The sequence below is a fragment of the Labrus mixtus genome, chromosome 7, assembly GCF_963584025.1.
Source record: "Labrus mixtus chromosome 7, fLabMix1.1, whole genome shotgun sequence".
In the NCBI taxonomy this organism is placed as follows: domain Eukaryota; kingdom Metazoa; phylum Chordata; class Actinopteri; order Labriformes; family Labridae; genus Labrus; species Labrus mixtus.
The window spans coordinates 13,487,206-13,513,671 of NC_083618.1; the positions used below are offsets into that span (position 1 = coordinate 13,487,206).

The 26,466-nt window shown below is 38.9% G+C and overlaps 3 protein-coding genes across 5 annotated transcripts; all 3 read right to left on the minus strand.

Moving 5' to 3' along the window:
* Positions 1–153: 153 nt before the first annotated feature.
* si:ch211-222l21.1 (parathymosin) lies at positions 154–2,818 on the minus strand. 3 transcript variants are annotated; one of them, XM_061043120.1, is made up of 5 exons: positions 2,620–2,818; positions 1,928–2,014; positions 1,419–1,482; positions 1,181–1,269; positions 154–1,051 (listed from the first exon to the last, which is right to left on the minus strand). In XM_061043120.1, the coding sequence occupies exons 1-5, from the start codon at positions 2,668–2,670 to the stop codon at positions 983–985; spliced, it is 360 nt and encodes a 119-aa protein (XP_060899103.1). In that variant the 5' UTR covers positions 2,671–2,818; the 3' UTR covers positions 154–982. The 3 variants fall into 3 exon arrangements, with proteins under 3 accessions (XP_060899103.1, XP_060899105.1, XP_060899102.1); XM_061043122.1 differs by having other exon boundaries at positions 1,177–1,269; positions 2,620–2,817; XM_061043119.1 differs by having other exon boundaries at positions 154–1,054; positions 2,620–2,814.
* A 9,886-nt stretch (positions 2,819–12,704) lies between these two features.
* odad1 (outer dynein arm docking complex subunit 1) lies at positions 12,705–17,817 on the minus strand. Its single transcript, XM_061041858.1, has 15 exons — positions 17,740–17,817; positions 17,232–17,299; positions 17,015–17,111; positions 16,742–16,931; positions 16,499–16,624; positions 16,264–16,377; positions 16,109–16,176; positions 15,832–16,019; positions 15,080–15,214; positions 14,788–14,870; positions 14,287–14,455; positions 13,949–14,112; positions 13,745–13,848; positions 13,538–13,628; positions 12,705–13,442 (listed from the first exon to the last, which is right to left on the minus strand). The coding sequence occupies exons 2-15, from the start codon at positions 17,290–17,292 to the stop codon at positions 13,386–13,388; spliced, it is 1,647 nt and encodes a 548-aa protein (XP_060897841.1). The 5' UTR covers positions 17,293–17,299; positions 17,740–17,817; the 3' UTR covers positions 12,705–13,385.
* A 765-nt stretch (positions 17,818–18,582) lies between these two features.
* Positions 18,583–23,408, minus strand: LOC132978096 (taste receptor type 1 member 3). Its single transcript, XM_061043123.1, has 8 exons — positions 23,086–23,408; positions 22,676–22,976; positions 21,993–22,349; positions 21,485–21,907; positions 21,170–21,367; positions 20,908–21,028; positions 19,994–20,364; positions 18,583–19,421 (listed from the first exon to the last, which is right to left on the minus strand). Exons 1-8 carry the CDS (start codon positions 23,286–23,288, stop codon positions 18,834–18,836), a joined length of 2,562 nt encoding a protein of 853 aa, XP_060899106.1. The 5' UTR covers positions 23,289–23,408; the 3' UTR covers positions 18,583–18,833.
* Between the last annotated feature and the right edge of the window lie 3,058 nt (positions 23,409–26,466).

Genomic DNA, 26,466 nt, shown 5'->3' on the forward strand with positions numbered 1-26,466 from the left:
GTTTCCATTACTAAATGAATAAGATTATTCCTGTTCCTTCCTGCATCTCAGCTAGCCATTTTCCATGTCAAGGAAAATGGGGTAAACTGACATCATCTGCTTATTAAAACATGGTTTTAGAAGGCAGTAATGATATGATACACAAAAAAGATATACTTAAGTAAAAAGACAATTTATTTTTTTTAGTCAGAATATACAAAGCAGTGGCTGAAGTAACCGAATGTCATTCTGTTTCTGAAAAAGGCAGTCTTGGACACAAAACTGGGCTACCCAGCCATAACATGAAACTCATTGAAAACATAAGAAAAACAAAGTATAAATGGTACAAACTTGCGTGGAATGCATACAGAACAAATGACCAAAGCTTTAAGATTTAAGAGGGGTTAATTAACGTGGCAAAATACAGCTTCCATTAAACAAGATCAACTTATCTTGTCATGGAGGCTGAAGACAGAGCCCCTTTATTCATTTGCACCATCTGTTATGTTAACAGGGCAGGCAAGCCAAGGATTAAGTAGCAGCTTAACACAAATAATTTTTGCCCAACTAATAATGCTAGCAACTGTCCATTAGCCCCTGCTTAAAACTTATCTTTGGTCCTTAAGTGAATCTGAGAGGTCAACATGAGCCTTGAAGGGAGTGAGCAGCTGCCCGTATGAATGAATCATCTGGTCAGCACTGACAATAGAGATTGTGCTTCGAACATACTGATATAAAACCTCAAGAACTGAAAATCAAACTGATCTCATGATGTGGCCCTCTTGTACAAATAAAAAAAAAAGCTCATTTTAAAGACCAATAAATAACATTTCATAAAAAAAAGGATGCAGGCCACTCTGTTTCAGGACTCCAGTGCAATGTGATAACATGGGAGCGAACAAAAAGAAAGATTTTCTCAAAAGGTACAGAAAGCACAAGCTCTATAACAAGATGTTGACCAGGCTGGTTGGACAGTGCTGCAAACAGGTAGCAAGGCAGAGACTTAAGCTTCCACCTTTGCCTCTTTTGAATCTCCATTTTTCTCTGTCTTCTGCTTTTTTGTCTCAACTTTCTCCTATTTAAAAAAGAAAAGAAAAAAAAGGTACATATTTTAAGGGTTAGCTTATATGTAATTTCAGGTGGGTCAACAAATTCAAAACAGTTGATAATGGTTGTGCATCTTGTCCTGGTGACAACTTACCTCCTCCTCTTCAGCTGCACGCTTCACTGGCTGTGCATCAGTCTCCTCAGCAGGGGGCGCCTCCTCCTCCTCCTCCTCCTCTGCATTCTCTGCAAGAACAGTTTGTCACTTCAGATGAAACATAGTTTCATTTTGGTGTAGATAGGTAGTATTTTAAATTAAGGGCCACTCATGAAATAGCATCAGTTTAACAAAGTAGTTGCCCTTTTTCTAACAACACTGCTGTATGTGCACATACCATCTCCATTCTTGTGTTTCTCTTCTCCATTTTTCTCTACTTTGTCACTGTGATCAGCACCATTCTGTTAGAAGAGAGGGACATGTTAGTCTAATAACACACCATATTCAGTAATTGTTATTTTATTTAAAAAAAAAATGGTTTTAGGCAATGGACAATGTTGCAAAGAAGTTAGAAAAAACAAACAAAAACAAATATGAAATCCCAAGCATATTTGACATAATCCTCCCACAGTCTTGCATGTTTAGACTCCTCAGGGGATGATAAAAAAAAAAAGGCATGTGAATGAAGCTATCACTATTCCCAAGAGGATTAGCTACCACGCTAAACAAGAGAACGAATGGAGACGTCCTCAGACTTGCTCACTAACATCTGTGCCGTTTCACAACCCAAACAAAGCGCTGTGTGGAGAGCAGCTGAACAGGAGGGGGAGGCAGGCGCAGCGACACCTGCATGATGAGGGGTGCTAAGACAAAAGGCCATGAGACTGGTCCTCGTCTGCAACTCACTGTGCCATTGGCAGGTGCGTCCCCGTTGTCGGTCTTTTTCTCCTTCTCCTTCTCCTCCAGTTCTACTTCTTTCTTCTCTTTCAGCTCCTACAAAATAAAAGCCCGAATGATTCAATCAGCCAACAGTTTATTCTGAAGTGGCACACGCTACTTTCACGTCTGGTTTTGATTGAAAGAAAATAGTTTCCCATGGCTCTGATAAAGTCAAATGAAAGGTAGTCGATGTAAATAACTAATTGGAAGCAACATTGAACCTTTTTTTTTTTTTTTTTTAACAAAACGTCAATGTAACGTGAAAGCTGCTGTGGATTCCCGCCCACAGCAGCTTCACCAGCTGTACCGCTTTGTCTGCTCAACAAGACTTTTTAAATCATACTTTAGCCAAATCACATCAATTTTTTTTAGATTTTCCAGACAATATATTAGGATGACGACGCTGGAAATAAAAATAATTAGTCTCCTCTGTGGTATTTGGTTGTCGAAAAAAAATGATATTTAAACATATTGTAAATGTATTTGCCATTTATCTGAACTACTATTTCAACTGAAGTATAGTTATCGCTCACGTTGAAATTAACAATGAAGGTTAAGATAACTCAATGAACACGAACAGTGCAACTTAAAAAAGAAAAGTAGTTACCAAAATCTTTTCACTCGACTATTTAACCGAAGACAATTTGAATGAAACCCACCTTGGCTGTAACCTCTGCAGGTGCGGTCTTGTCAACAGCGGTGTCGGCCATGGTTTATTTAGGTGAGTTAAAGTATAAATTATATTCCCTTTCAGAAAAAGATTTTATTTCTTGGCTCTTTGCCTTCGTGTGGATAGTCCAAAGAGACGCTGAAAGAGAAATGATGTCCACTCTTCTCCGCTTTTCTCTCGAGCTCGGTGAAACTCTACTCTCGTTGGATACAGCGGATCAAAGCCATACCTGATTGGACCATGTCGACCACCGGGGGTTTCCATTGGAGGAATATCATGTCAATCCTCACAAGACATCCCGCCTACTGTCTAACTCCTTTTTGATTGGTCGATTGTTTTAAAGCGCTGTAGACACCAGAGTTTTCTTTTCTACTACCCATCAGTTTGTGTTTGATTTGTCACCTAAAATGTGAACAATAGATTTAAGAGGTCCACTGTTGAAGTTTTTACAATTCACTAGAGTACAATGAAAAATAATTGTTTAAGTATTTGTGTTGTAAAAGTTAAAAACTGTGCACCCAGACGGTATCTTTTGTCTTAGCGCCTATACTCCGGAGTGATGGTGGTGTCAAATTACATGCAAAAAGAAAAAAAAATGTGACGATGTGAAAACCATGCAGCCACTCCTCCTTTCTATATTTAACACTTGTAACGAAATGGGTTCCTGCTTTGGTGAGCTTACCCTCTTAAGTTCTTCAGACACCACACAAAAGGAGGCAAACCATTAACAGCACTGTTTTGATATTAAACACACAGGTCTATGCATTTAATTAAACTATTTTGAACAAATCTATATCTGAACACACAAAAGCTTTAAATCAATTTTACAAACTGAAAATATATTGATATTTGTGTAACTGATTTACGCCTACATTATTTGGTTTAAGGTATACGAAGTGAAAATTTCAATAAGTTATATATTACTTGCTGTGTTATAATATTTGTTGGAGAACAGGAAAACAAGCAGTCTCTTTCTTTATATTTGATCTCCACACAGCAGAAACGTAGAAATCAATGTGTTGCTTTGAGATTTATGAGTCAATGAAAGTAATGGGGTGTACATCTACAGTACTGTGTGAAACCCTGTACAGCATTCAATTACAGCTGTTGTTAAAGGTTAAACGGATTTTTAATTTCCTATGAAATACAGTTTCCAAGGCGGATCAAAAGCTGGACTGAGATGGAGTTTAAATTGTACTGCATAAAAGTAACCATGCAAAGAAAACTAATGCATGCAACAGCAATACATTCAAAAGTGTGTCTGGTGTTATTTGCCACATTTTGCTACCTCAACAACAGTATTGTTAATTGATACTCCAAGTGTAAATGTATAATGGTTTAAATGTCATATGCCTCCAAAAGTGACCTTATTTCCTGTCATTTGGGAGCCCTTTGGTCTTGTTAAAAGAGGGTTGTGTGATATGCCAAACTGGCTGTCTTTTTTCTGCTCCTGCAGAAGTTCTTTCAGGTGAACTTTTTTTGCAGCCTTCCACTTTCTTATCCACCTGTGAAACCAAAAGACGTGGTAAGAAACAGTGTTGTGTGCTCTGCATTAACCTAAGGCCTATGATCAGTGCCTCACTGTTTGTTAAGAACATTCCAAAATATTGATTATATTATGGGTAAAATACTTGTTTATTGCTACGCCGGTCTGACCAAAAATGGAATTCCTCAGGTATCATAAAAAACATCTAACCCTTAAACAACCTAATATGCCACGCCTGTCATTGTTCCCGCCGGCACATAGCTGTAACTCATTTTCAAACAACATTTACCTGCAGTTATAAACTGTCAAAGCAGCTGAGTAACTTCCACTTGCTTACAACACACATTTGCATTTACTTTACATACTATGACACCGCTTTGACCTGGATTTCAAATGCTCTTTAGAGTCTTAATAATGTTTGTGTCCTGAACTTGCCTGAACACCCATGGAGGATATCTAGACATGAGGTATTTCTTCATCCTCTAATTTTAGGGCGTCCTGGGAGTTAATCCCAAACCGCCTCAGTTATCTTCTCCCTACCATGCCTGTGTATTCAAGGCAAAGATTTGAAGAAGCCTTCAGGCACTATTTCCTCATTCAACTCACATTCAGCTGAAATATAATTATAAAGACTGTAATTACATGCAGAGATCAAAGGGCTGTGTGCCAGTGTGCTAACCGGTTATTTTGTGATTTATTTTCTGTCACATATAAGGGTGTTTTTCATTTAAGCTAAGACTGTTGTTGCACCATTACCTTGTATAGAGCATATCAGAATATTCCAAAGCTTCTGTTGTCACATGACAGCAGTTAAAACAGCAGTTTATCTTTATGTTTTGTGGTAAAAAAGTAATTCAAAAAGGCAACAATGAGGAACATTTTGCTATTGCATAAAGTGTGGTACCATTTAATAAATAGAGGAGAAGACCATGTGGAGCCTGCCCTGCAGGGCATTGAAGCAGACATCCACAAAGCCGTGTTATGTTGTCAGTGTGTGTGTAACCTATTCCAGGGGTGGAACAGAAGAGCATAAAGAGCAGCAGAAAGCATTACTCACTCTGTTTCTTTAACTGGAAAATGGGAGCAATCGGAGAGGAGGGGGAGTGTTTGTGATATCATTTCCTGTCTTTTTTTCCCCTTACTTACCGACCTCAACATGTTTCCATGCGCCACCAATCTGTTACAAAGAAAAAAAACTATATGCATGGACTGCCTGTTCATTCTGCAGGTAGCAAAGTAAGTAGGGCAGTCAGGGGAAAGTTGAAACAGGGATAGAGTTTGTGTAGGGATTTTTTTAAAAATAAAATCTCTTAGATGCCAACAACTGGAGTGTTTACCACACTTTCCACATGTATAAAGTGGAAAACATTTGTTATACTTTTTAGAGTTTTAGGGCCACAGAAAGCATTACTGTATAAAAGAAAAGCCTCTTTGTGTGCACAATGACAAATTTAAAAGTTAATTAAATATTTGCATCAGCCCCCATAGCCTAGGGGACAACATTTCCTCAAACTTCTCAGCTCAGAGGGTATAGGATAGGAAGTAAAGCACCTTAATTGCACCTTCATTTCATGAGGACAAAGGACTGACCTGACTTGAGGAATGTCAGGGCTGGAGGTGGGGGGGAGAGCAAAGTGGGGCCCAAAGAGCAGAGGTCAGGATTAGGCGGGGGAAGCGTCCCGATAATTGGAGGAATCGATGGGAGCAAACTGAGCTCTTTTGTTTTGAACAGCAGTGTCCTGCATGGTCCACCTGGCTTTCTCTGCTGCTCAGACAAATCCTGCAGAGGAAAAGGACAACATTAAGTTGACTTCTCACTGAGATTCTACAGTCGAATGAACAGTGAGGGCGAAAGTGCAATCATATTATTGCTTTTTAATTAACACAATTAAGGGAAGTCATTATTGACAACAATGAAAGCACTTGTAATGCCGCCACAGCCACTCCAGACGCTTATGTTTTAGTGAAACATCAATCAATCTTGCCTTGAAAGATTTCTATCTTTATTTATAAGATCAGCATTATTTTTTCCCTTAAATATGTCAATCTGCATTATGATACAAATATAGCCTTATAAGCAGGGGTGTGTCCACACTTTTTTGACTGGCGTGGCCCACCCGGGGCACTGACTTATGCTAGGGTGGAATGAAGTTTGACACAATTTTATTACATTTTTCGTGTACCCTTTCTATCCCAAAAAAATATATTGCAATTGATTGCAGCTTGGAAGTAACATAATTTGGCAAAATATAATCTTTGATTCTTTAGGGACTCAAAAACAAATGTGTGCAAAGTCACAAATTAAAGTACTTAGAAAATTTAATGTAAACTCTTGTACGCTTGGCAAGTTCATTGCATGTTTGACAGTGTTTTGCTTGGTAATTGTTATGGACAGAGCAAAGTATGCAAATAATTTATTTACAACTGAAATAAAGTTAATACATTCACACATGAAGCAAACTAACAGCAGCCTGTTGCAAACAGCCAGAATACTGGATTTTAAAAAGTTTTCTTTCTGCTGACCGCCATGGCAACTCAGCCGCACACTGATGACGCTAATGACCCTGCGTGTTGACTTGCCTCGCAGCCTACGATTCACGGGTACCTCATTGCACAGTGTGCATACATGTCGTACCCAACATTATGAGATCCTTGTCAAACAGTGTGGCTTGCAATAACCTTATAAGAATACAAAAATCCCACAGTCTCAATAGGAGTCTTTACACACAGGTATAAAACATAATAAATGACATTGATTTACAATCACAAAAGTGATAAAAGAAACAAATTCTGTGAGTTAAAGGTAGTCAGTGTACGGATTTTAGGACGGGAGTAATCTGGGGAATGTTGGTTCTTGTAATTTTGGGTTTTGGGTTGACTCGGCTGTTTCTGGCTCTGTTTCATATGCGCAGGAGATAACTGCTGCTGGGTGTAGGGACGACTCATTCGTCAAGTCAAGTCAAGTCAACTTTATTTATATAGCACATTTATAGCAGCCGAAGCAGACCAAAGTGCTGTACAGTAAATCAGGCAAAATACATTTCATCCAAAACATCATAAAAACACGTAAAAGCAAAAATTAAAAGTGAATTAAAACACAAAACAATAGTAAAAGTTCTAATAGACACTGCTGCTGGGATAAAACAATCATCATCATTAAATGGTGTTTTATCTCATCCAGGTGACTGGAAAGGAGAACTAGTTGTTCAGTCATTTTAGGGACTGATGGTGGATGAATGTGGGAGGCATTGATTATAAGACGAATGAGAATAAAGAGATCTACTACAGTCAAGTAGCTGTTTCAGAAGCTGCACTCTAAACTGGGCCTTTTGGCTGGGCATGTATACCTTCACCTGAAGGTGATGGAAAAAAAACCCAGAGCAAAGCTGGGGCTGCAAGGACTATAACTCCCAGCTGGTATAGTAGCTCATGTTGGAGGTGTTGAAGGAAACTGCTGAGAAAGAAAGGTCACCTTGGATACTGACTGGGTTGCCACAGCGACTTTGACTCATTACTGAATGGATGGACACATGGATATCACATAATCCAGCTATACAAAATGTAACACTTGTGGACGCTGACATGGCTTAAGACTCAGTGAATGTTTAGATGTAATCAAATGCAAACCGTATGCATAGACGTATTCAGGTTTGTATTAACTGTTACACAGCAATAGCTCAAAACCATTTGTTGAGTCCTTGATTCAAAACAGTGTCTAACTGTGAGTGGACGTGGAAAACATATTCTATATCAAGAAATATACTATCAAGAAATACTACAATAAATTAAACACATCTTTTGACCATATGAAATCCCAACCCCTCTTCTCTTCCCATCTATGTCAAGTATCTGCTTAACTTTCTATCATTATTTCTATCTGATAATGAAAAGTGAAAAAGTGAAAAAGTGAAAACAAACAATGCTGTTTTTTACAGCCACATAAACACACAGGAAATGGGAAAAGGTTTATGTTTGCTAAATGATTTTACAAGATGTCGTTCAGAAAATATATATACGTACAAGAAGTATAGGTAGAAGTATTACTCTGTCTTTGTCAATGTATAGCACTGTAAGTGTGCATTTTGGAATAGACATGGTACATGACTAAAATACAAGGGTCAGTGATAAATTGGTAATAGGCCAAAAACAATGTATGGAATTTGTTTTATGGTAAGTCAAACATAAAAGTGGTCTCTGAGACTTTTTTTTAGACCTAATAATTAACAATAAGTTAAACCTCTCCAATGCACAGGTAGGGTGTCAGCTGTGCTACCTACATACACTTCACCTCTTGGCTCCACCCTTGTTTCTGCTTTGCTAGAGAAAAGTGGAAATTTCCAGTAATCCCTACTCCTTTGCAAGAAGTGCTCCTCCTCCTTCTAGTTTCCCGCCTTTCACTCTTTACCTGCTCTCTCTTTCTCTCTGTCTCTGCTGCTGCTGCTGCAGAAAGCAGTCCTTAAGACCTCATGGCCCTCTGCTGTTGAATTTTGTGTTTCTGCGGAATATTTTTGACATATTTCAATTAGAAGGCATGCAGATATGTGCATGGCATCAATATTGGACAATTAATCCATGTACAATGTCCCTGGACTAGAATCTTTGTTTTTGTTAAAGATTGAGGTGTTTAATCTCTGCTTCATTTGGAGCACAGTCAGATTATTAATTAAAAGAACAATTTTCAAATTGAATTTGAAAAAATCTTCTTCATACTACTCTACCAGTTGTTTCTTTGTTTTTTCGCTTTGAAAGCTCAAAATCCACATTAAGGGTTAAGCTATGTGTAGCTATTACATGAGCTCCTGAATGATGAACAAGCGTTGGTTTGGGATCACAGAGCAGATGGTGGATTTGCATTTCTATTTATTTGGCTGATCTGATATTCTGGTGTGGGGTTGGTTTCGGAGATATCAAAGCTGTTCTACAACTGACACATCAGAGAATTAAAAAAAAGTGAAAGAGCTTATTGAGATTATAAAGAAGGCTTAGGTGTGGCTCAGATATGAAAACAATATGATATTAGTTATCATGTTTACAGCCTTAGATGTCCAGACTATCTCTCCGCTGCATCTGTGGTTTTACAACTTCCTTTAATTTAAGAGCACAATATAACCATGTGCACATGAGCAGCCCTCATGCTAGATAGACAAGTACAAATAAAGCTACAAGACAGCTGGAGAGGAGAAGTTTGAGTGTGCGTGAGGCACACTGACCTTAGACTCATTGTGAAGCACCAACAAAGAGCCATCTGCACAGCAACCACAGCTGAGATGAGGGACTAACATACAGGGGGGCCAAGGGGGGAGGGACACAGGGGCCTGGAGAGTGTTAAAAAAGTCAATAAATATATAATAAAGAAAAATGTAAATGGTACTTTGTCGACTGGATCATGTCTGACACACTGGAGCAGTTAGTGGGAATATCTCAGAGGTCTGTGCACAAAGAAAACAAGAAGTTGTGCTATATGTGGTTCCAGTGCTGGTTAAGTGGAAGACAAGAGCTGCAGGCCTAATCACTCCAGAGCACATTTCCTGCCTCCTGCATAGGGAGATGAAGCTAAGCTGTTCAAGGCTAATGTTTAACTCTGGATCTCAAACATGGCGGGTAACATTCAGCCAGTAAAAACATGTATGATCTGTTTCTTCATTGATCTGAACTGTATTCATAATCTGGTTTTATAGGTTAATGTGAATGGGTGAAAACATTTTTTTTTTTTTTTACTTTCCACAAGCAATATGGTGCATTCCAATATGGTGAAAACAAAGACAAAATGGTGTCAGGGACATCTGTAAAAATCACAAATGTTTCACAGGTAAGAAGTGAGAGTCAGGATTGCTTAGCAACAGCCGCTAAAAAAAATTCTTGCAGCCTTGTGTGGTAACAGAGGAACAGCTCCTGCTGCCACCATGTGGTGGACTCCGAGAACAAAATAGAGGTTAAACCAAGCACTGAAAATAATTAAAGGTTCTAAAGCACGTGTGTGATGCAAGATTAATTATCCAGAGTAAGCTACAAGGTGTAAACCCTGATATAAAGAGGGACTAAATCATAATCTTTTTGGTCTCAACCCTATTTGAAAAAATGTCTAGTAATTTGATTGGCTGCAAAATGCACCAGCTCTCATGGCAGGCGGTTGCTTAGCAACACTCATGGGAGGGAAAGTTGGATGTGGGTGGGAGGGTATGAGTGTCGGGGGAGGTAGGGCATCTCGTCAAGGGGATGGAGCATTCTGGATGCAGGCACACTGAATGGGGAAATACCTGGCACCATTCCCAAATAAACAAACAAGAAAGACAGAGACAGAGAGAGAGAGAGAGGGAGAGAGAGGGAGAGAGAGAGAGAGAGAGAGGGAGAGAGAGAGAGAGAGAGAGAGAGAGAGAGAGAGAGAGAGGAGCCAGACAGAGAAAGAGAGAGAGAGAGGGGGGGGGGGGTATTTTCCAGATAACAGACTTGTGTTGAGATAAGGGGAGCAAGGCGAACAAGTGCTAACACAGTTTTTTCCAAAGCAGAACCAGACAGGAGACAGGAAGCATGAGATAATTTGAGTGGGAAAGTCTACAGGACTTTTGCAACACTTGCTTGTAACTAACTTGTAATCAACTCTTGCATTAGTTTTTTTTGGGGGGCAACTGAACTTAAACTTAATGAAAATGATCAAAGACATGACCTTCATTGTGGGAATTATAAAGGCCTAACTGTTTGATGAGGGACAGACTAAAAGGCTTCAAACCAACATGTGCTTTCAATAAGAGAAGAAGAAGTAGAAGAACTACCTGTGTCTGAACGTTTCTGCTTGGGAAGCTGGCTTGGTGTTTCCAAGCAACTGTTTGGATTATTTACTTTTTGATTAAGAAGAGTTAAGCTAAATGACAATACTGAAAAAGGTCCAAGATGACAAGAGATTGTGAAGCATGAAGCAAAAGGTGGACTTGGAATTGGGGAAGCTGTTGAGCAAAATGAGGGGAAAATGGCCTTATATGGAGAGGAGGGGTAAATAAGAACCAGGTTGGAAGGGTAGGTGCAGCCAGCAGAAAGAGGTGGGCCTTGGATATGGCTGATGCGGGCGGTCTCCGCAGGCAATGAGGACTCTTTGTCAAGAGTAGGAAATGAGGTTTGTGTTGTGATTAAAAGGAGGGTTACTATGGCAATGCAGAGAGCCGTGTGCACAGAGAATTTGTCAGGAGTGGAGGGGGCTAAGTGAGAGTAGAATTTCAAAGAAAGTAGCCTCCTCCATCTCATCTCCCTCCACTGCCACCCCTTTGCATTTCCACAGCGCCCTTTTATCTCGGATAATCTGTTTTCATTGCCGCACAGTTGAGACTGCAGAGGGGATTATCCTGAGCAGAGTGATCCGCTGGTCGATCGCTCGTAAATGTTTACAGAGTAGCAGTTTTATTTGGCTTCCTGAAATTGCGGCTGTCAGAACCTTTAAAAGCCAGGCTTATTAAAATAACACACCTCAAGCTGCATAATTACCATAATGACCTAAATGTGTCTCTTTCTTGTCGAGACAGGTACACTCAGTTAAATCAGCCCTTTTTCTTGTAGGCTACAACTCAAGACTAAAAAAAGAATTATGATGGCATCAGTGTGACCTTTAAAGCCTAAATATAGAAACACCCTTTTCTCATTGTTTCACTGAGCAAAAATATGTTTCTTAAAATAAGTTCCCCGCCCTCAAGTTCTCCTTTGTGCAGAGGAAGTTACTCTAGCATTGACTGCCATCTTACCCTGACACAAGCTCACTCCAGGATGTTGATTTAAAAATAAGTTTGTATCCCTATAATTTATAAGCTACAGAAGCTGCTGCAGTAACTTGTGCATGCTGATATAATATGGTGATGTGCATCATTGCAATACTATGAAAAATGAAACAGATTGACTGTCATGATTTACTCCTGTTTAATTTGCTTTGCCTGGTTTTGTTGTGAATTGTTGCTGTTATGTTCTTGAGTTATCTGTCTTTATTGTTTCCTGTTTTATTTTGTATTTTTTCCCCCAGTGTTTCTTGTCTTGTTTTTCGTCTTCCCTTTGTCCGTTTTCCCTCTGCTTTGATTGCCCCAATTAGTTTCACCTGTGTCTTGTTTCTCACACCTGGTTTTGATTTGCTCCTGTGTATTTAGTTTCTGTGTAGCTTCCCTCTTCTTCCATTCATACATCTTTACCTTCCAGAGTTTCCAGTGCTTTCTTCTGGCTCTTTTCTTTCTCCTCTTGGAATTTTAAGTTGTACTTTGTACTTTTGAGAAAGTAAGTAATTTTCTTTCATTTTAATGTTTTGTTTAAATAAAGCATTTTTCTGTTGGTTTTACAGTTTGGTCCTTCCTGTTTTTTTTCGCTAACTGTGACATGGGTTTACATGAGGAGCACAAGAAAAGAGACATATTTTGACGGGTCATTTAGAGCAGTGGTGGGCAAGGACCCAAAATTAAGTCTAAGAGTCGTGAAAGTCTAAAAAAAAAACACTTTTGAAACATGTTTGTTTGGTTTCCTGTCTTGTGTTCTGTCATATGGTCCAAAGAACTGCAACATTTTTCTTCAAACAAATCTCATTGGTTGAAAAATAGCCAAACTTTGAGTCTCATTTTTTTAAATTTTGGTGGTGGGTCCTGAGGCAAGACCAGTTTTGAACCACTGATTTAGAGGATAGTTGATATGAATACAAATGTTATGACAATTAATCTTTAAGTGTGTTTGATTCAAAACTACATCTACAAAAAAAAAAAACACCAACAAAAATTTGGGAAACATCTGAGGTTACAGTAAAACACTAAAGCACCTCCTTTTTTTTGGAACACAGAATCAAGGACTCGGCATGCCAATTACGATTACAAAAGGTTCTGCTGCCCCCAACCTTTCCTTTAGAGCATAGCAGCAAGTATCATGTAAAGAAGTGCTGGCAGCGAGGGGCGGCTGTACACAGAGCAGATTGTAGAGTCAAAGCCAGATGGCAAGTGACACTTCAAAAGGACAGCTGGTTACCGGAGTCTGAGAAAAGCATTTTATAGCTCTAAATCAAATTAGTTCAAACCAAAGTAATGAAACATATTATACACAGGGCAGGACAATGATTCTTTGTTAACATTAAAACATTTTAATGAATCATTATATGTTTAAGCTGGAACAATTTAAAATGACTGATCAACATGGTTGCTGTCATAGCCTCAATATTATGATGTAAACAGGTCCTTCAGCTGCAGATGAGTATTCAGTGTGAATATGAACTACACCATGTTCAGGTCAATTTTCTGCATCAGTGGGTCTTCCAGGGAGCCTCAAATCTTTGAGGCTTTAGTTGCTGCCTGTCGACCTGAACTCTCTCTCTTCTGAACCTATAAATCATATCCAGATAAAGAGTTGTGTTTCAAAAGTTGCTCATCATGTAAACCATAAATAATGGCTTGAATGTAGGACTAACTGCTCTTACCCCTTTCATTATTCTTCTGCGAAGTTCCCCCTGTGAGAGCGGCCGTTCTTCCTCATCAGTGAAGGGAGAGTCTTCTGCGTCATAGTCCAAACTAGCGAGTCCAAACAACACACAAACACCTCATTACCATGTTGGTTAAATAGTTTACTGTATGTATGGATTCAAGTTATAAACATGGCTATCAAACTGAACAGATAGAAGACCCACCTGTTGATCGCAGGTTGGATGCTAATTTTGTGCTGAAGCAGTTCTGGATTTTGACCCAAAAGAAATTTGGGCAGGTCTTTAGGATTGTAGTCCTTTTCCAGATCCTAAAAGTTACAAATACAAATAAATATTATTTTAAGAATACAGAAACAAAAGAATAACAGGAACATATGTAAGTAAAGAAAGGAGAGAAGCACGTGTTACTTTAGAGTTTTGGAAAGCTTGTATTGTGAGCAGCTCGTTGGTCTTCTGCTCCACCAGACCCAGGTAGGACATGATGTTGTTCTCACTGATCCCAGCAGAGGAGCCGAGTTTATCCTCGATCACTGAGCGGTCACACTCTGTTTTAGAGAAGATGCTGTTCACTCCTGTGAGGGATGAGTGTCAGGAGTACAGTGAATTGGCTGCAGTGTTTTATTTTTTATGAAATCCCTTCTGTATTTGTAGATTTGCATGTTATTTATAAAAAATAATTATTTCACTAGTCTGTTATTGTTTGTCATTTTCTTGAAAATGTATTTTGATACATATCACAGCAAGACCTGTTTTTGTCTCATCCAGGATTTTGCTTATGATGCCGGCTCGGTTTTCGTAGTCCTCCGCTTGGTACTCAATTTCCTTTTGTTTCTCATCAAAGCCTCTCAGCAGAGAGCGATGATCTCGCTCCTTTTGCAAACTTGATTCTCCATACTGCTCAATCTCTGATTGTATCTGCAGATTGACATGTTACAGTGTTAACAAACCAGTGTATAGATAATTCTATATGAATGAACAACATTTATCCTTAATAGATACTAGCCTCTAACTCACTTTAACTTCTGTAAAAACACTTCTATCTAATGAACATAATGCAAATTGAACATAATCCCAATTCATGTGAACACTTTCACATGAAATGTTTTATTACTGATTGTTTATGATCTTATAGACAGAAATCAATAGATTCTACTCTCACTGAGTAGGAGTAAAAGCAAATGTGTAAAGTTACAATTGGAAGACTTTAATGTCCAGTGTGGAAAGTTAAATAGAGAAAACAAAATTACCTGACTGATTTGATCCCTCAGAGATTCAGCTTCATTGTTTTGCTCATTGACAAAATTGAAGAGTGCAAAGTTCCGGTCTTCATCTACACAGACAAACAGAAAAACACAAGTGATACACACTGATTTCTTCTTAACTGATTTTTCATTTTTTCAATCAATAACTAAAATTATTTATTATTTATTTCACATGCTTTAACAGGCACTTGAGTAATGAATACGAATTTTTTTTTTTTTTTTGTGTAATGTTCATTTTGATGAGTATGAAATAATCACTTTGTGTTGGAAGTCTCACCCTGAATAAACCTGGTCACCAGCAGGTCCAGGTTGTCCTCGCCTGTCACAGTCTGGATCTTCTCAAAAACCTCCTCCAGAGTGTCCAGAGACTCTTCCCCTGAGTCCATCCTCCTCTGCTCCTTCAGCTCTGACACTGAGGCAAACAAGTACAATAACAATCATACCAGTATCATCTGAACCAGGGGTTTTCCTTCTTCATTCATCCCTCTTTAGTTTAACATACCTGAAAAACTGAAAGTTTTATACTGAAAAAAATATTTTTCACATTTGTCTATAGTGCTATGAGTTTCCATAACAAGATAGCAAACACAGTGATAATGATTTTTTGAATTCTATTTCAATGTTCAAGGACCCACTGACCGTACCATTACAATCTGATGGGTTTCTATATTTAAAACCGAATATTTACATAGCTGGTGCAACAGGCCACAGAAGCAGAAAATAAAACAGAATCCCCAAAACCACTTCAATTTAAGTCCAGTAGTTCTTTTATCAAAATCATTTAATAAAAGACCTTCACTTTTGTGCTACATGTACACCATAATGGGACACTTTTATGTAGCCTGTGCTAACGGGTTATATTGTAGGATATTCTTCAGAGCAATTAATAAGAATAATGGATTTTAATTTTTTTTTTTGTTAGATTTAACAGATAACGTATTATCAACCAAGGTAGGGCCGGTAACACTTTTGCCATGATTGTGAAATGAAGTAGGCAACAACAGCAGTAAAAGAACAAAAAACAAAAACCTTGTCTGTGTCCCATCTCATGGCCGTCATCCTGTCCGCTCTTCTCGCTGCACTTAGTGGACATAAACTCTTTCAGGCTACACTCGTGTGCGATAACCCTTTCCAGTTCCTTCATCTCTGCATTGTACTGGGTAAGCTCCTTCTCTGCCTTCTCTTTCATCATGGTCATCTTAGACTGAGCCTCCACCCTGAAGTAGAGAGCTTTGTACTTAAGAACATACTCAACAACAAAGACCACAAGGTGAATATCACTCTTCACAACAGACAAAAATCTGACCTGGCATCATAAGCAGCAGTGGACATGGTGACAATTTCCCCGATCCTCTTGCGGATATCGTACAGTTCCTACAACAAAAAGCAAATGCACAGACAAGTAAAACCACTGTAAAACATTCCAAAAACAAAAAAGAGAGACATAGCATAACTTCTGACCTTTTCCAGCCTCTTTTTTAGTTGCTGGAAACGGACACGCTCAATTTGAAGAGTCTGCAACTCCTCTCTCAGGTGGCTGTTGTTGCTTAGCTGCTCATTGAAGCGGGTTAAGGCCTGGACAGGATAGAAACAACACAAACTTTAGATGTAAAATCACAAAGTCCAACTTTTACATGGGTTAATTTCCAAATCCGTCATTTCTGTGGTTTTTGTTGTAATGAATTTCAGCACTCACTCTGTCCAGTTTGTATTCCAAAGACCGTATGGCCTTTTGTGACTGTTGAACCTCAGACCTCTGTGCATCACTAGTGTTGACCTTTTCTTTCCGCAGCTCTGCCATCTTTAACTCTATGTTTGCTATCTGCCCACATTACATTCACAAAACATGAAATTAACTGGTTTGTGTAACCAGAAATACAGGTAAACATAAGGAGAAACTTGAATAAGTATCAAACAGAGAGAAAAGGACTTAACTCACCTCTTTATTTATATCTTTTTGACTTTGCTTTTCCCTCTCCAGCTCCTCGGCCAGCATGTCTTTTTGCTCCAGCAGAGCTCGTAGACTCTGGGTGTCATCACTGTCCTGTTGTTGGCGGGATGAGCTCTTACATGCATTAAGATTCCGATGCAACTCCTCACGCTCTTTCTGCAGCTTATTTATCTCCCGCCTTCATCCACACCACATAAAAAAAGCCATTCAGGCAATTGAGAACACTAATGACTGTGTGATGCTGGTGTAGTGCGAACTCACTCTTGCTTGCGGATCTGCTCCCTGGCCTGTAGGTTGTACGCTTGCCGATCTCCTTCCATAATCTTGAACTGTCTCTGTAGTTTGGCCATCTCAGATTCTGCTTGGAAAATTGGCATTTAGACATTGTAGTTGTATAACACTTGAGACTGGCTAGATTACCTAGCACACATCAAGACCTTCTTGTTTATAATTGCATCATAAGCAACATAGACTGTACCATCAATATCCATTTCACTGGTGTCTGACCGTGCACTTGCAGCAGATCTTCCTTGAGGCATGGCTCCGCTGGGTGTTAATGGACAAGAATAACAAGAAAATAGATGTTGTTTACGGATACAAACTGAGCTTGTATTTGCAGCATATCCTTGTCAACTCTTCTAACCAATATATTTAATAAAGCCTTGATCTTTAGTCTCATATTTAGCTTTAAACCCTAAGAATAGTAACAGATTGTTTTTTTTTTTTTTTTTTTTTATCGTTTTTTTAAGTGGTTGTTTATGTGAAGAAAAAACTACACATTTGTCTCCAAGGCCCAAATCATTTGCTTGATAATGACCTTTTAAAGTAATTCGTTTTCCTTTCCGGTTGTTTCAGTAAAAATGTCATCTTACAGAACAACAGAAAACAACCTTCTCCCAATATTTTTTTCGTTGAAGAATATACATTTAACTTCAATTCTGCAGGTTAATGTAGTTACGATAGTATTGATAATTGGAACAACTCACCAGCTAAAAGTTTAAAAAGTAAAGACAAAGTGAAACCTCTCTTACACACAACTCGCCCACAGAAACATGGGTTGTTAGAAACCGTTGCTAGGCAACATGGGCTCCAATCCCTGGGTGACGTCTCTCAGGCAGCAGACATGTTTCCGGGGACGCAAAGTTGTAATGTAGGACTTGACCATTATTGGGGCATGTACCTACTGACCATAACATTAGATATATCTTTTTATAAACACTATAACTTGAGAAGAAGAGCCGCAAGACATAATAATCTCTTGGTTAGAGGTAATCCGGCTGACGCCAGGGGGCGAACTGCTACCTGAGCAGCTGAAGAGGAAGGGGACCAGCCGACACAAAAGCCCTGGCTTCTCTGCAGAGCACGGTGAGTAGACTGGTGTATTTTTTTGCGGTGGAAAGTTTTATTACATAATTATTGTATCTTTATTTGTAGTTCATTATTTTAGACAGTGTTGGAATGCTGTCAGTAGCCTACATTAAGTATATGATAATTAGCCTTTTTCTTTTAATGTAGGCCTGACTTTGAGCTCATCATACACCACCATGCACACAAATGTGTACAGAAGTAAAGTAAATCTTATCAAACTAAGTCAGAACTTAAGATTTTAAATCTGAAAACATCCATACGTAGATAAAATGACCAGGCAAATATTTACAGTGTATGGTTAAAGCACGGCATTGCTTAATGTAAAAACATGTAAGATTAAAAATTAAACACCGACATTATTTACCCCTTTTTTTGATCGTTGTTGTATAAATGTTAACAATAGCAATCTTAAAAACGTCCTCATTGTGAAAACTTTTGTAAAACCACACTGAAAAGACAGATTGTTGTAGACTTTATTATAATGAAATATACAGCTGGTTACATACTTTGTACATGGTTAATGTATGCATCTCATGTTTTTATGATTAAATATTGATATCGTAAGTATAGGCCAGTTCAACTACTTTAAATATAAATTACAGTAGCAACGTTTTGTTAGCCAAACTAAAAGGCCAAGCTATGAGACTCATTAATAGCAAACATTTTTTATTCAAATCTTAAAAAAATAACAATTAAAAAAATCTATTTAACTTCAGTGCTCTGGTTCTGGGTTTGGCTGTGGTTCTTCCTGAGTTGGTGGGACACCCTCTAGAAACGTACAGAAGTGTTCTGCTATATTGAGCTCAGGTTTTTTCAGCAGCAAGTGACATTTTGGGAAGAAGTAGGCTGCCGCCAGTCCAAAGTTGCTTGCCAGAGTGAAAGACACATGCACAATAGACTTACTCTTGACATCCAAGCTTATGTAGATCGGAATGAAGGTTACCCAAAACACACAGTAGAGCAGGGAGGAAAAGGTGATGTCTCTGGCCAGGTTATACTGATGAGGAGGCTTTGCTGCCATGAAGGTGCACATAAATGATGCAAGGCACATTGCACAGTTGAAACCTTGCATTAAGGCCAAGCCACCCAAGGGTTCCACTGGACATGCCAGAAACGCTCTAACAAAGTCTATCTTCATATTTGCCCGATAGTTTGACAGAGAGGGCCCTGTCTGGACAAACCAGCCACAGATACAAGCCTGCACAGTACAGCAAGCCAACAAAAACAGCCAGCTTCCAGGACCCCTGAGTACATGCAGGTGAGAGGCAGCCATCTCTGGAAACTCTGACATGTAGACTATCTGTTTGAAAAGAGGGGTGATTAAGACATGCTCGCTTTATTGTGCCTCATTCTTAAGCAATATCACATGACAGGAGTGCTTCTGTACTGAACATTAGCATGATCAGTATGCTCAGTATAGCAGCAGAACTACAAGTATGATGTTGCCTTTATACAACAGCTCTTCTAGCAGAACTTCAAGTTTATTGCATAACATAAAACATTGGAGCGAACCACATGGTGGCTTCCTCAGTATCGCTCATTACTTGATTGACTTTATTGAACTATTCATTGTTTTATCTATGCATAAGCACAGGCCAACTGCTTTGAATCTTGTAGATAAGGGAATGTTGTTTTGGTGGCCTGTGTGAGTTTCAGGTAGGCTTAGCGGCTTAATAGATCTTTTAATATATTTAAATATTGTTGTCTGTAATGTTAAATAACATAATTCAGATCACCTGAAGTTGAGTGGCACATGTAGTTAAAAGTCCCAGTGTGGTTGTACTCTGTTTAAGTGCCTCTGGCCAATCATATTACTTGGTCCGAACTAAATCTCATATAAAGTCCAATAATGCTTTTAATTTCATTCCTCACCTGTAGTGAGATGAACAGGACAATTGAGAGGGCAACTGTTTGGAAAATGCAGGTGAGGGGCAGCTGAAGACGACACACCACATCATCCGGCTGCCCCAGGAAGAGCAGCAGGCAGAGGCAAGCTCCCACCAGGCTTAGCAGAGCTAGAAAAACCTGGCTTCCTCCTGAGGCTTTTACCATCAGGGTCCCCCGGTGTTTTAAGAACACTACTCCAACAGATCCATGACATACTAGCAGCAGAACACCAGCAAGCATCATCGTCAGAGCCTCAGTGGAGTCCCAGGACAGAACGTCAAAGGTGGGTTCAGTGCAGTTAGTGCTGCGGATTAGAGACCACTGACCCTTTGGGCACTTAGTGCATTGGATGTCCTCTATATGTCAGAAGGCACAGGAGGAAATTTGGTTTAACAAGCACACAATCAAATCAAACCATTACTGTAAGTGATGTATTGTTCGTTTGCATTACTACTAACCTTCCACACGAGGACTACCCAGCTAGAATAATTTATTGTATGAAACCACCATCATCAAAAATGATTTCCTCTTTATAAAATCAAAAATTCAGTATATCATGTAATTTGGAAAAAAAATGCACTATTGTTTTGGTAGAGAAGTTCATTTGCATATTGCATAGATTAACATTTTGGGGAAAAAAGACTTGCATAGTGCCACCACTTACCTTATAGTGTGATACTTTACATAAGCATCCATGGTGAACATGTACTCATTAAATCCATGAAAAACATGGGCCAAATTGTTTGTTTTGACCTAATGCAGTCATATTTCTAAAACGCACTTATAAAGAGAAATACGTTTTGCTTTCTTGTAGAAATTTGTTTGAGAAGGAAAAGTACTTGTAAATATTATAATCAATTTATGGCAAGCGATGAAACTTGTTCGTGCGACCACATTACCCTCGTTTGCCTGGTAGGTGCCTGGTAGACAGTCGATGCAATCAAAACAGCAGGAATGGAAGCCTTTGACTCGGTGGACTTGTCCTTGTTCACATGCTGCTGAACAGGTGGACTCAGGAACCTGCAAAAGTTGTAGCATATCAGTTAAAGACCCACAATGCAAAATTTCAGGAAACCAAACTGGATTTTGACTAGTAGTAATGTAACAAAACATTTTCTTAAGAGTATATATCTGAAATATTTATCAAATTGCTAAATTTACCTTTGGAGTGTGCCATGTGAAAAGGGTCTTGTTGATTGTTAGGTTTTTGTAAAAACTTCCAACCGTCTGGAAATCTAAAACAGAGTCATTCCAGACCCACTGGAGTACTTTGTAACCAATGTTTGGGTTGCCATTACTGTCAAACACCAAATCTTTGCCGTTTATTTCTACAGATGTACTTTTTAAAACCTCCAGTAGCTGCAAAAGAAAATCCATTATTTCATTTGTATTTTGTAATATACAGTATATCATTTTTATCTAAAAGAGTATGTTATGACATTTCTAGAAGAAGAAAATATGGATTAAAAAAATTACCTTCCATGGATAAATCTTTGTTTCTAATCCCTTTTTACAGGCAGTTGCATTGCATCCCATCAGGTTGTGCAGTGCCTGTGCTGCACTGTAGACGGCAGCATACACACCGAAAGCTGAGCGCTTCACTACAGGATCCTCCACCAGGCTGATGTTAACAGGTGACATGCTCCAGCACTTTGGGCAGGGATTATCAGGATTGCCAGACTTTGGTGGGGGTGTTGGAGGTGGGGTCCTCGCCCTCTCCTCACTCAGTTTGGTGAACAGCTCCTGCGTGTAGGGGGTCAGCAGATCCAGGGTTTGACTGTCGTCAGCGAATCCAATGATTGTGCCAACTGATTGAATATTTGGGAGAGAAGTCAGCAGATAATGGATCGCCCAACTTGTGCTGGCGATCCACACGCCTGTCACGTTCCTCCTCATCACCTGTTGTAGATTTCATCAGATTATTAGTCCTGAATACATTATTTTCTATCAAATCTATTACACCATAATTCTCTGCTTCACTAACCTCTTTAAAAAAGATCAAAGCCTGCTCTGGGAGTGCAAACAGTACCACAACTCTGACATTGGTTGCTATTATGTTGTCGATGATGGTTTTCACCATCGCTTGGGGGTCACTGTACACAGGAATCAAGCCCTGATAGGCCACACACACAGACTTGTTTTCTGCTGTTTTGGAGAATTCTTGTACACCTCCCTGTCCGTACTCTTCCTCAGTGCCCACAATGGCCACCCAGTTCCACTTAAACTCATTTAGCAAGAGCACAATGACCTCCACCTGCAATTTGTCACTGGGCACTGTGCGGAAGAAGGACGGGTAGAGGAGCTTGTTGCTTAATTTGTCGCTTGTGGCACCAAAGCTAATCTGTAGGGGAAAAAGTCATATAATACCAGCATTGGTTTTGTGAGCCAGCCCTGACCATTATGGACAAAGAAGTCCAATGTGTCCTTACTGAAGTTGTGGGTTCATTTGAAATGCTAGAGGGTGGCTGCTTTCTATGTTATTATCACACTGTAAAATATAAATACGCTAAAACAATTCATGGGGGATAAAAGTTTAGATTTTTTTTTTGTCATACAGCTAATTGAAAAATGAAAGCCAGGAGTCATCTCCTTGTAGGACACTGTTTGATTCAGGGGGGAATTAATTAAGCCTAGAAATGTATGATCAGAAACATTCGTTAACCAAACCTGTGGCATCAGAAAGAATCCCAGCAGCTTTCCTATGGTAGACGCCATCTCCGAGCTATAAGGACCTATCACGGCTGATATGCTGGTCTCATAGTCGGTGTAATTGCACTGGACAGAAAGTGCGTTGGTAGACTTTTCAGTGAGAAAAGATATGGTCGGCTTCATCGCAACGGCTGTTTGTCTACATGTGTCGTAGATTTTAAACCCCAACTTGAGGCCAGGGAGCAGAATTTGATGTGCATTGATCTCATCTACTGCATATTTCATGACTAGAGCCAGGCCCAGTCCAAAATTATTTACACTGTGGACAAGCAGGACAAATAGAAAATAAGCCATTAAAGTCAGGTTATGCATTCATTTTGGTGCAGAATCTTAGATTATACCGCCACAAAATCACTATTTTGTATTACCTTTCACAGCTGATGTTGCGAGGCTCCCGCCTCTGGCTCAGGTTGCTGGTGATATCGTTGATTGGGAAAAGCCCTCCGAGCATGATATCCCCCGACAAATCAAAGAGGTTGGTAGATATGTTGTTGAACCATTCAGGAGATGCCACACTGTAACTCAGGCTGCATGTCAAACACAAAAACAGCGGAGCGAAAGGTGCAGCCATGATGCTGAAAAGCTGCAGATGTAGACTAGATTGAAAAGAACAGTGTTCATATGTGTGGGTACAACAGGAGAAATTGTTGCATGCAAAATCACCTTAAGTGAGTCGGTGCAGTTGGCCCCTCCTCTCCTCTAAAGGTGTATTAACAAGTATCTGCAAATCACGTCAAATTGCCCTTTAAATGGTCACCTACATTTACATTTGTGGTATAACAAAATAAAAGCTGCAATATCTTTGTGATTTAAACTTAATTGAAAAAGCTTTATTGTGAAGGAACTGTAATGGGGGCATTACATTGTATGTAACATGAAGAGGAAAAAACTCACTTTGCACCTTGTGTGTGTTTGTGTGTGAGTTTGTGTGCTTTTTGCATGTATGTGTCAGTTTTTTGCAGGTTGGGTTCATCCTTCCGGTGAATTTTCCTGACATTTGCTTGTGGTTTGCTCTTTGTTTCTCTACGGTGTAAGTTTCTGTGAGGACATGAGCACATATGCAGAGTAAATGCTTCTTTGCTGCTCACATTGAGTTGTTATCACAGCATAAAACTGATATATTAATCAATTAGCAAAACCAGTTTTCCTGTGGGGGGCTGTATCAACCTGTGTCCTTAAAAACAATGGTAAGCAGTATACATTGAGATACTGCTAATATTAATAATACATTACATATACTGTGTAGATTTTCTTCTTTAACTAAATGTTTTCTTTTTGTTGTTGTAAAGTTTTTCTTTCACCTCTGAATTAGTTTGCATGTACATTTGCATGCAAAACCAACCCTGGCTGTTTGTCATCCACACAAGCTAATTGACATATTTCCTCCCAATAGATTTGCATAACCCAATGTAAACATATGCACTTTTTAATCTCATGTTACTAGAAAAATAGACAATCATTCATATAGAAGTATGTTATGTATGTTTATATCTTCCATCGCTACATGCTACTTAATTTTCAAAGCTCTTGGTCACTGATTTAATGTTTTGATATCTCCAAACCACACAAATAACAACAAAAACAAATTATAAAAGTATGGCTAAGATGACAAAATCAATTGTTTAACGATATGTATTATTTAATATAAGCAGGAACAGCAAAATAATGATCACCCACTGACAATTGTCATGTGTTTTGTTGTACTGTCAGTATGAATGTCTTGGATGTGTTTTTATGTCATCTAAATCTTGGAATGAAGACATGGAGACCCCAGGAAGAGTAGCTAGTGTTAAACACAGAGGATAAAGGGTATCTTAATAAACAAACAGACACTAATAGTTACAATAGACACATCTAATAGCATTGCCATGTAATAGTAATATTGTGGGAAGGCTTGATAATGTGACTCATAGCAGTCAAACTACATTTGTTTTAAGTAGTCCCACACCTTTAAACAGAAAATGAAATTTTAGCTGACACCACCTGAAGCATCACAAACACCATAGTTATTTACTGCCGGAACAACAGGCAAATTATAAAGGGAAACAAAAGAGGAACCTATTTATACAAGGAAGAGTTGGGCTTTATCTCTTTGAAGTCTGCATACTCACACAACAGAGCCAGTGGATTTCCCCACATGGGCGTTAACACAGTCTTCTACTTTGATTAAAAAGTCAAGAATTAGTTACTCAAGCGGGCATAGAAAGTGCAATGCAATTAGTGTGCACACCTGAAAACCACTTAAGAAACCTTCACTGCACTACTGCAGGTCCTTCTTATACAAAAAAAAACTTCTTTGTACTTGCATTAACATGTACTTTATGTAGGCTACTTTCAAGTACTTATCTTTTTTGGCACACAAGTCCAATTTGAGAATCAGGTTCAGTAAGGGATTGTTCAGGGACATAAAGGACGTATTCTGTCGCTTATCTTGTTAGTCATCTTGACGTAAGAAGCCTGGTGATGAAATTCAATGTTTGTCTTTAGTACAGCCTGTCTGCTCATAACACTTACAGTTTGTTCTTCTAACACAAATGCATTGTATGCAATGTTTTATCCTCTTTGTGAAGAGTTAGGATAGTTTTATTTGCAGAGAGATTTAAAATGACTTACATGTTTGTGACTGGTTCTTGTTTGTTGGCTCATTGTGTCTGTTCTTAGATGCAGACAGTGGATCCAGATAAACATCTTGTTTATGTTTGAGCAGCTTTCTTCCTCAAGCATGAATTATAACCTTGAATTATATGCCTTGTTTTGTGGTGCAGCTGCAGAAAGACGTCACTGATAATCTGCAGCAACACTACACACACACACACATTTCTGTTATTTCCAGGTAGCCTACAAAAAAATGTTTTTTAGCGTCTTGACACAAACTTAACTGACTCATAGAGAAAGAAACTCTATGTTAGTCATGAAAGTATATCCTTCCTCTGGGTTGTTCAGAATGCAGTCATGATCACAACGTTTTAGGTAACAGCATTTAGACTTAGTATGTTCTCTGAGATGAATTTCATGTTAGATGAAAGAGAAGCTTAAATCATTTAATGCACATAGATTTGGTCTCGTTGTCTGGGTTTTGTAATATTGGATTGATACTGACCTGGCTTCAATCACAATGCAAAAGCAGGGAATGTTGTGGTCCATCAGCATTAAAGATAACACTTTTGTTTCCTAAACAACGCCCCTTTTCTTCTTTATTCTCACCACTTTGAGTGAAAAGTAAATCATTATTTTAAAATTGACAAAATATTTCAGTATTTTTTTATTATTTATTTTTATTCTACATATTGTTTTCTTCTTTGTCAAATCCTGGCGCCTAACCTCAGTTCACCTCGACCACAAACTGTTTGCTCAGAGATGCAGGTGTGTTATGCCAGTAGCGGCTAATGTGGCATAAGTTGCTAGTCTGATGCAGAGGTTAGGAGTAAGTTACAGAGGTCTGGTAAGCGTATTTGATTCTTGTTTTTTTTAAGTCTTCGACCCCAAACTAATGCTGGCTTAAAGGACATTAAATGAGGTGATTTAATTTGATAGACGTCACGCAGCCTCTGGGGCAACAAAAGGCTTTAAAAATGTTTCCTCCCCACCACATATTCAGTAATAGGCCTTCACCTACGTTTTTCAAAGTCCATGGAGATGCTTTCAAATGTGCTGATAATTAAATTAATTATCAGTTATTGATATTTAGCTAACTTTCTCAATGTATTACATTGCAGCTACTATTTAGGCCTGGATGTCTTACCAGTGGA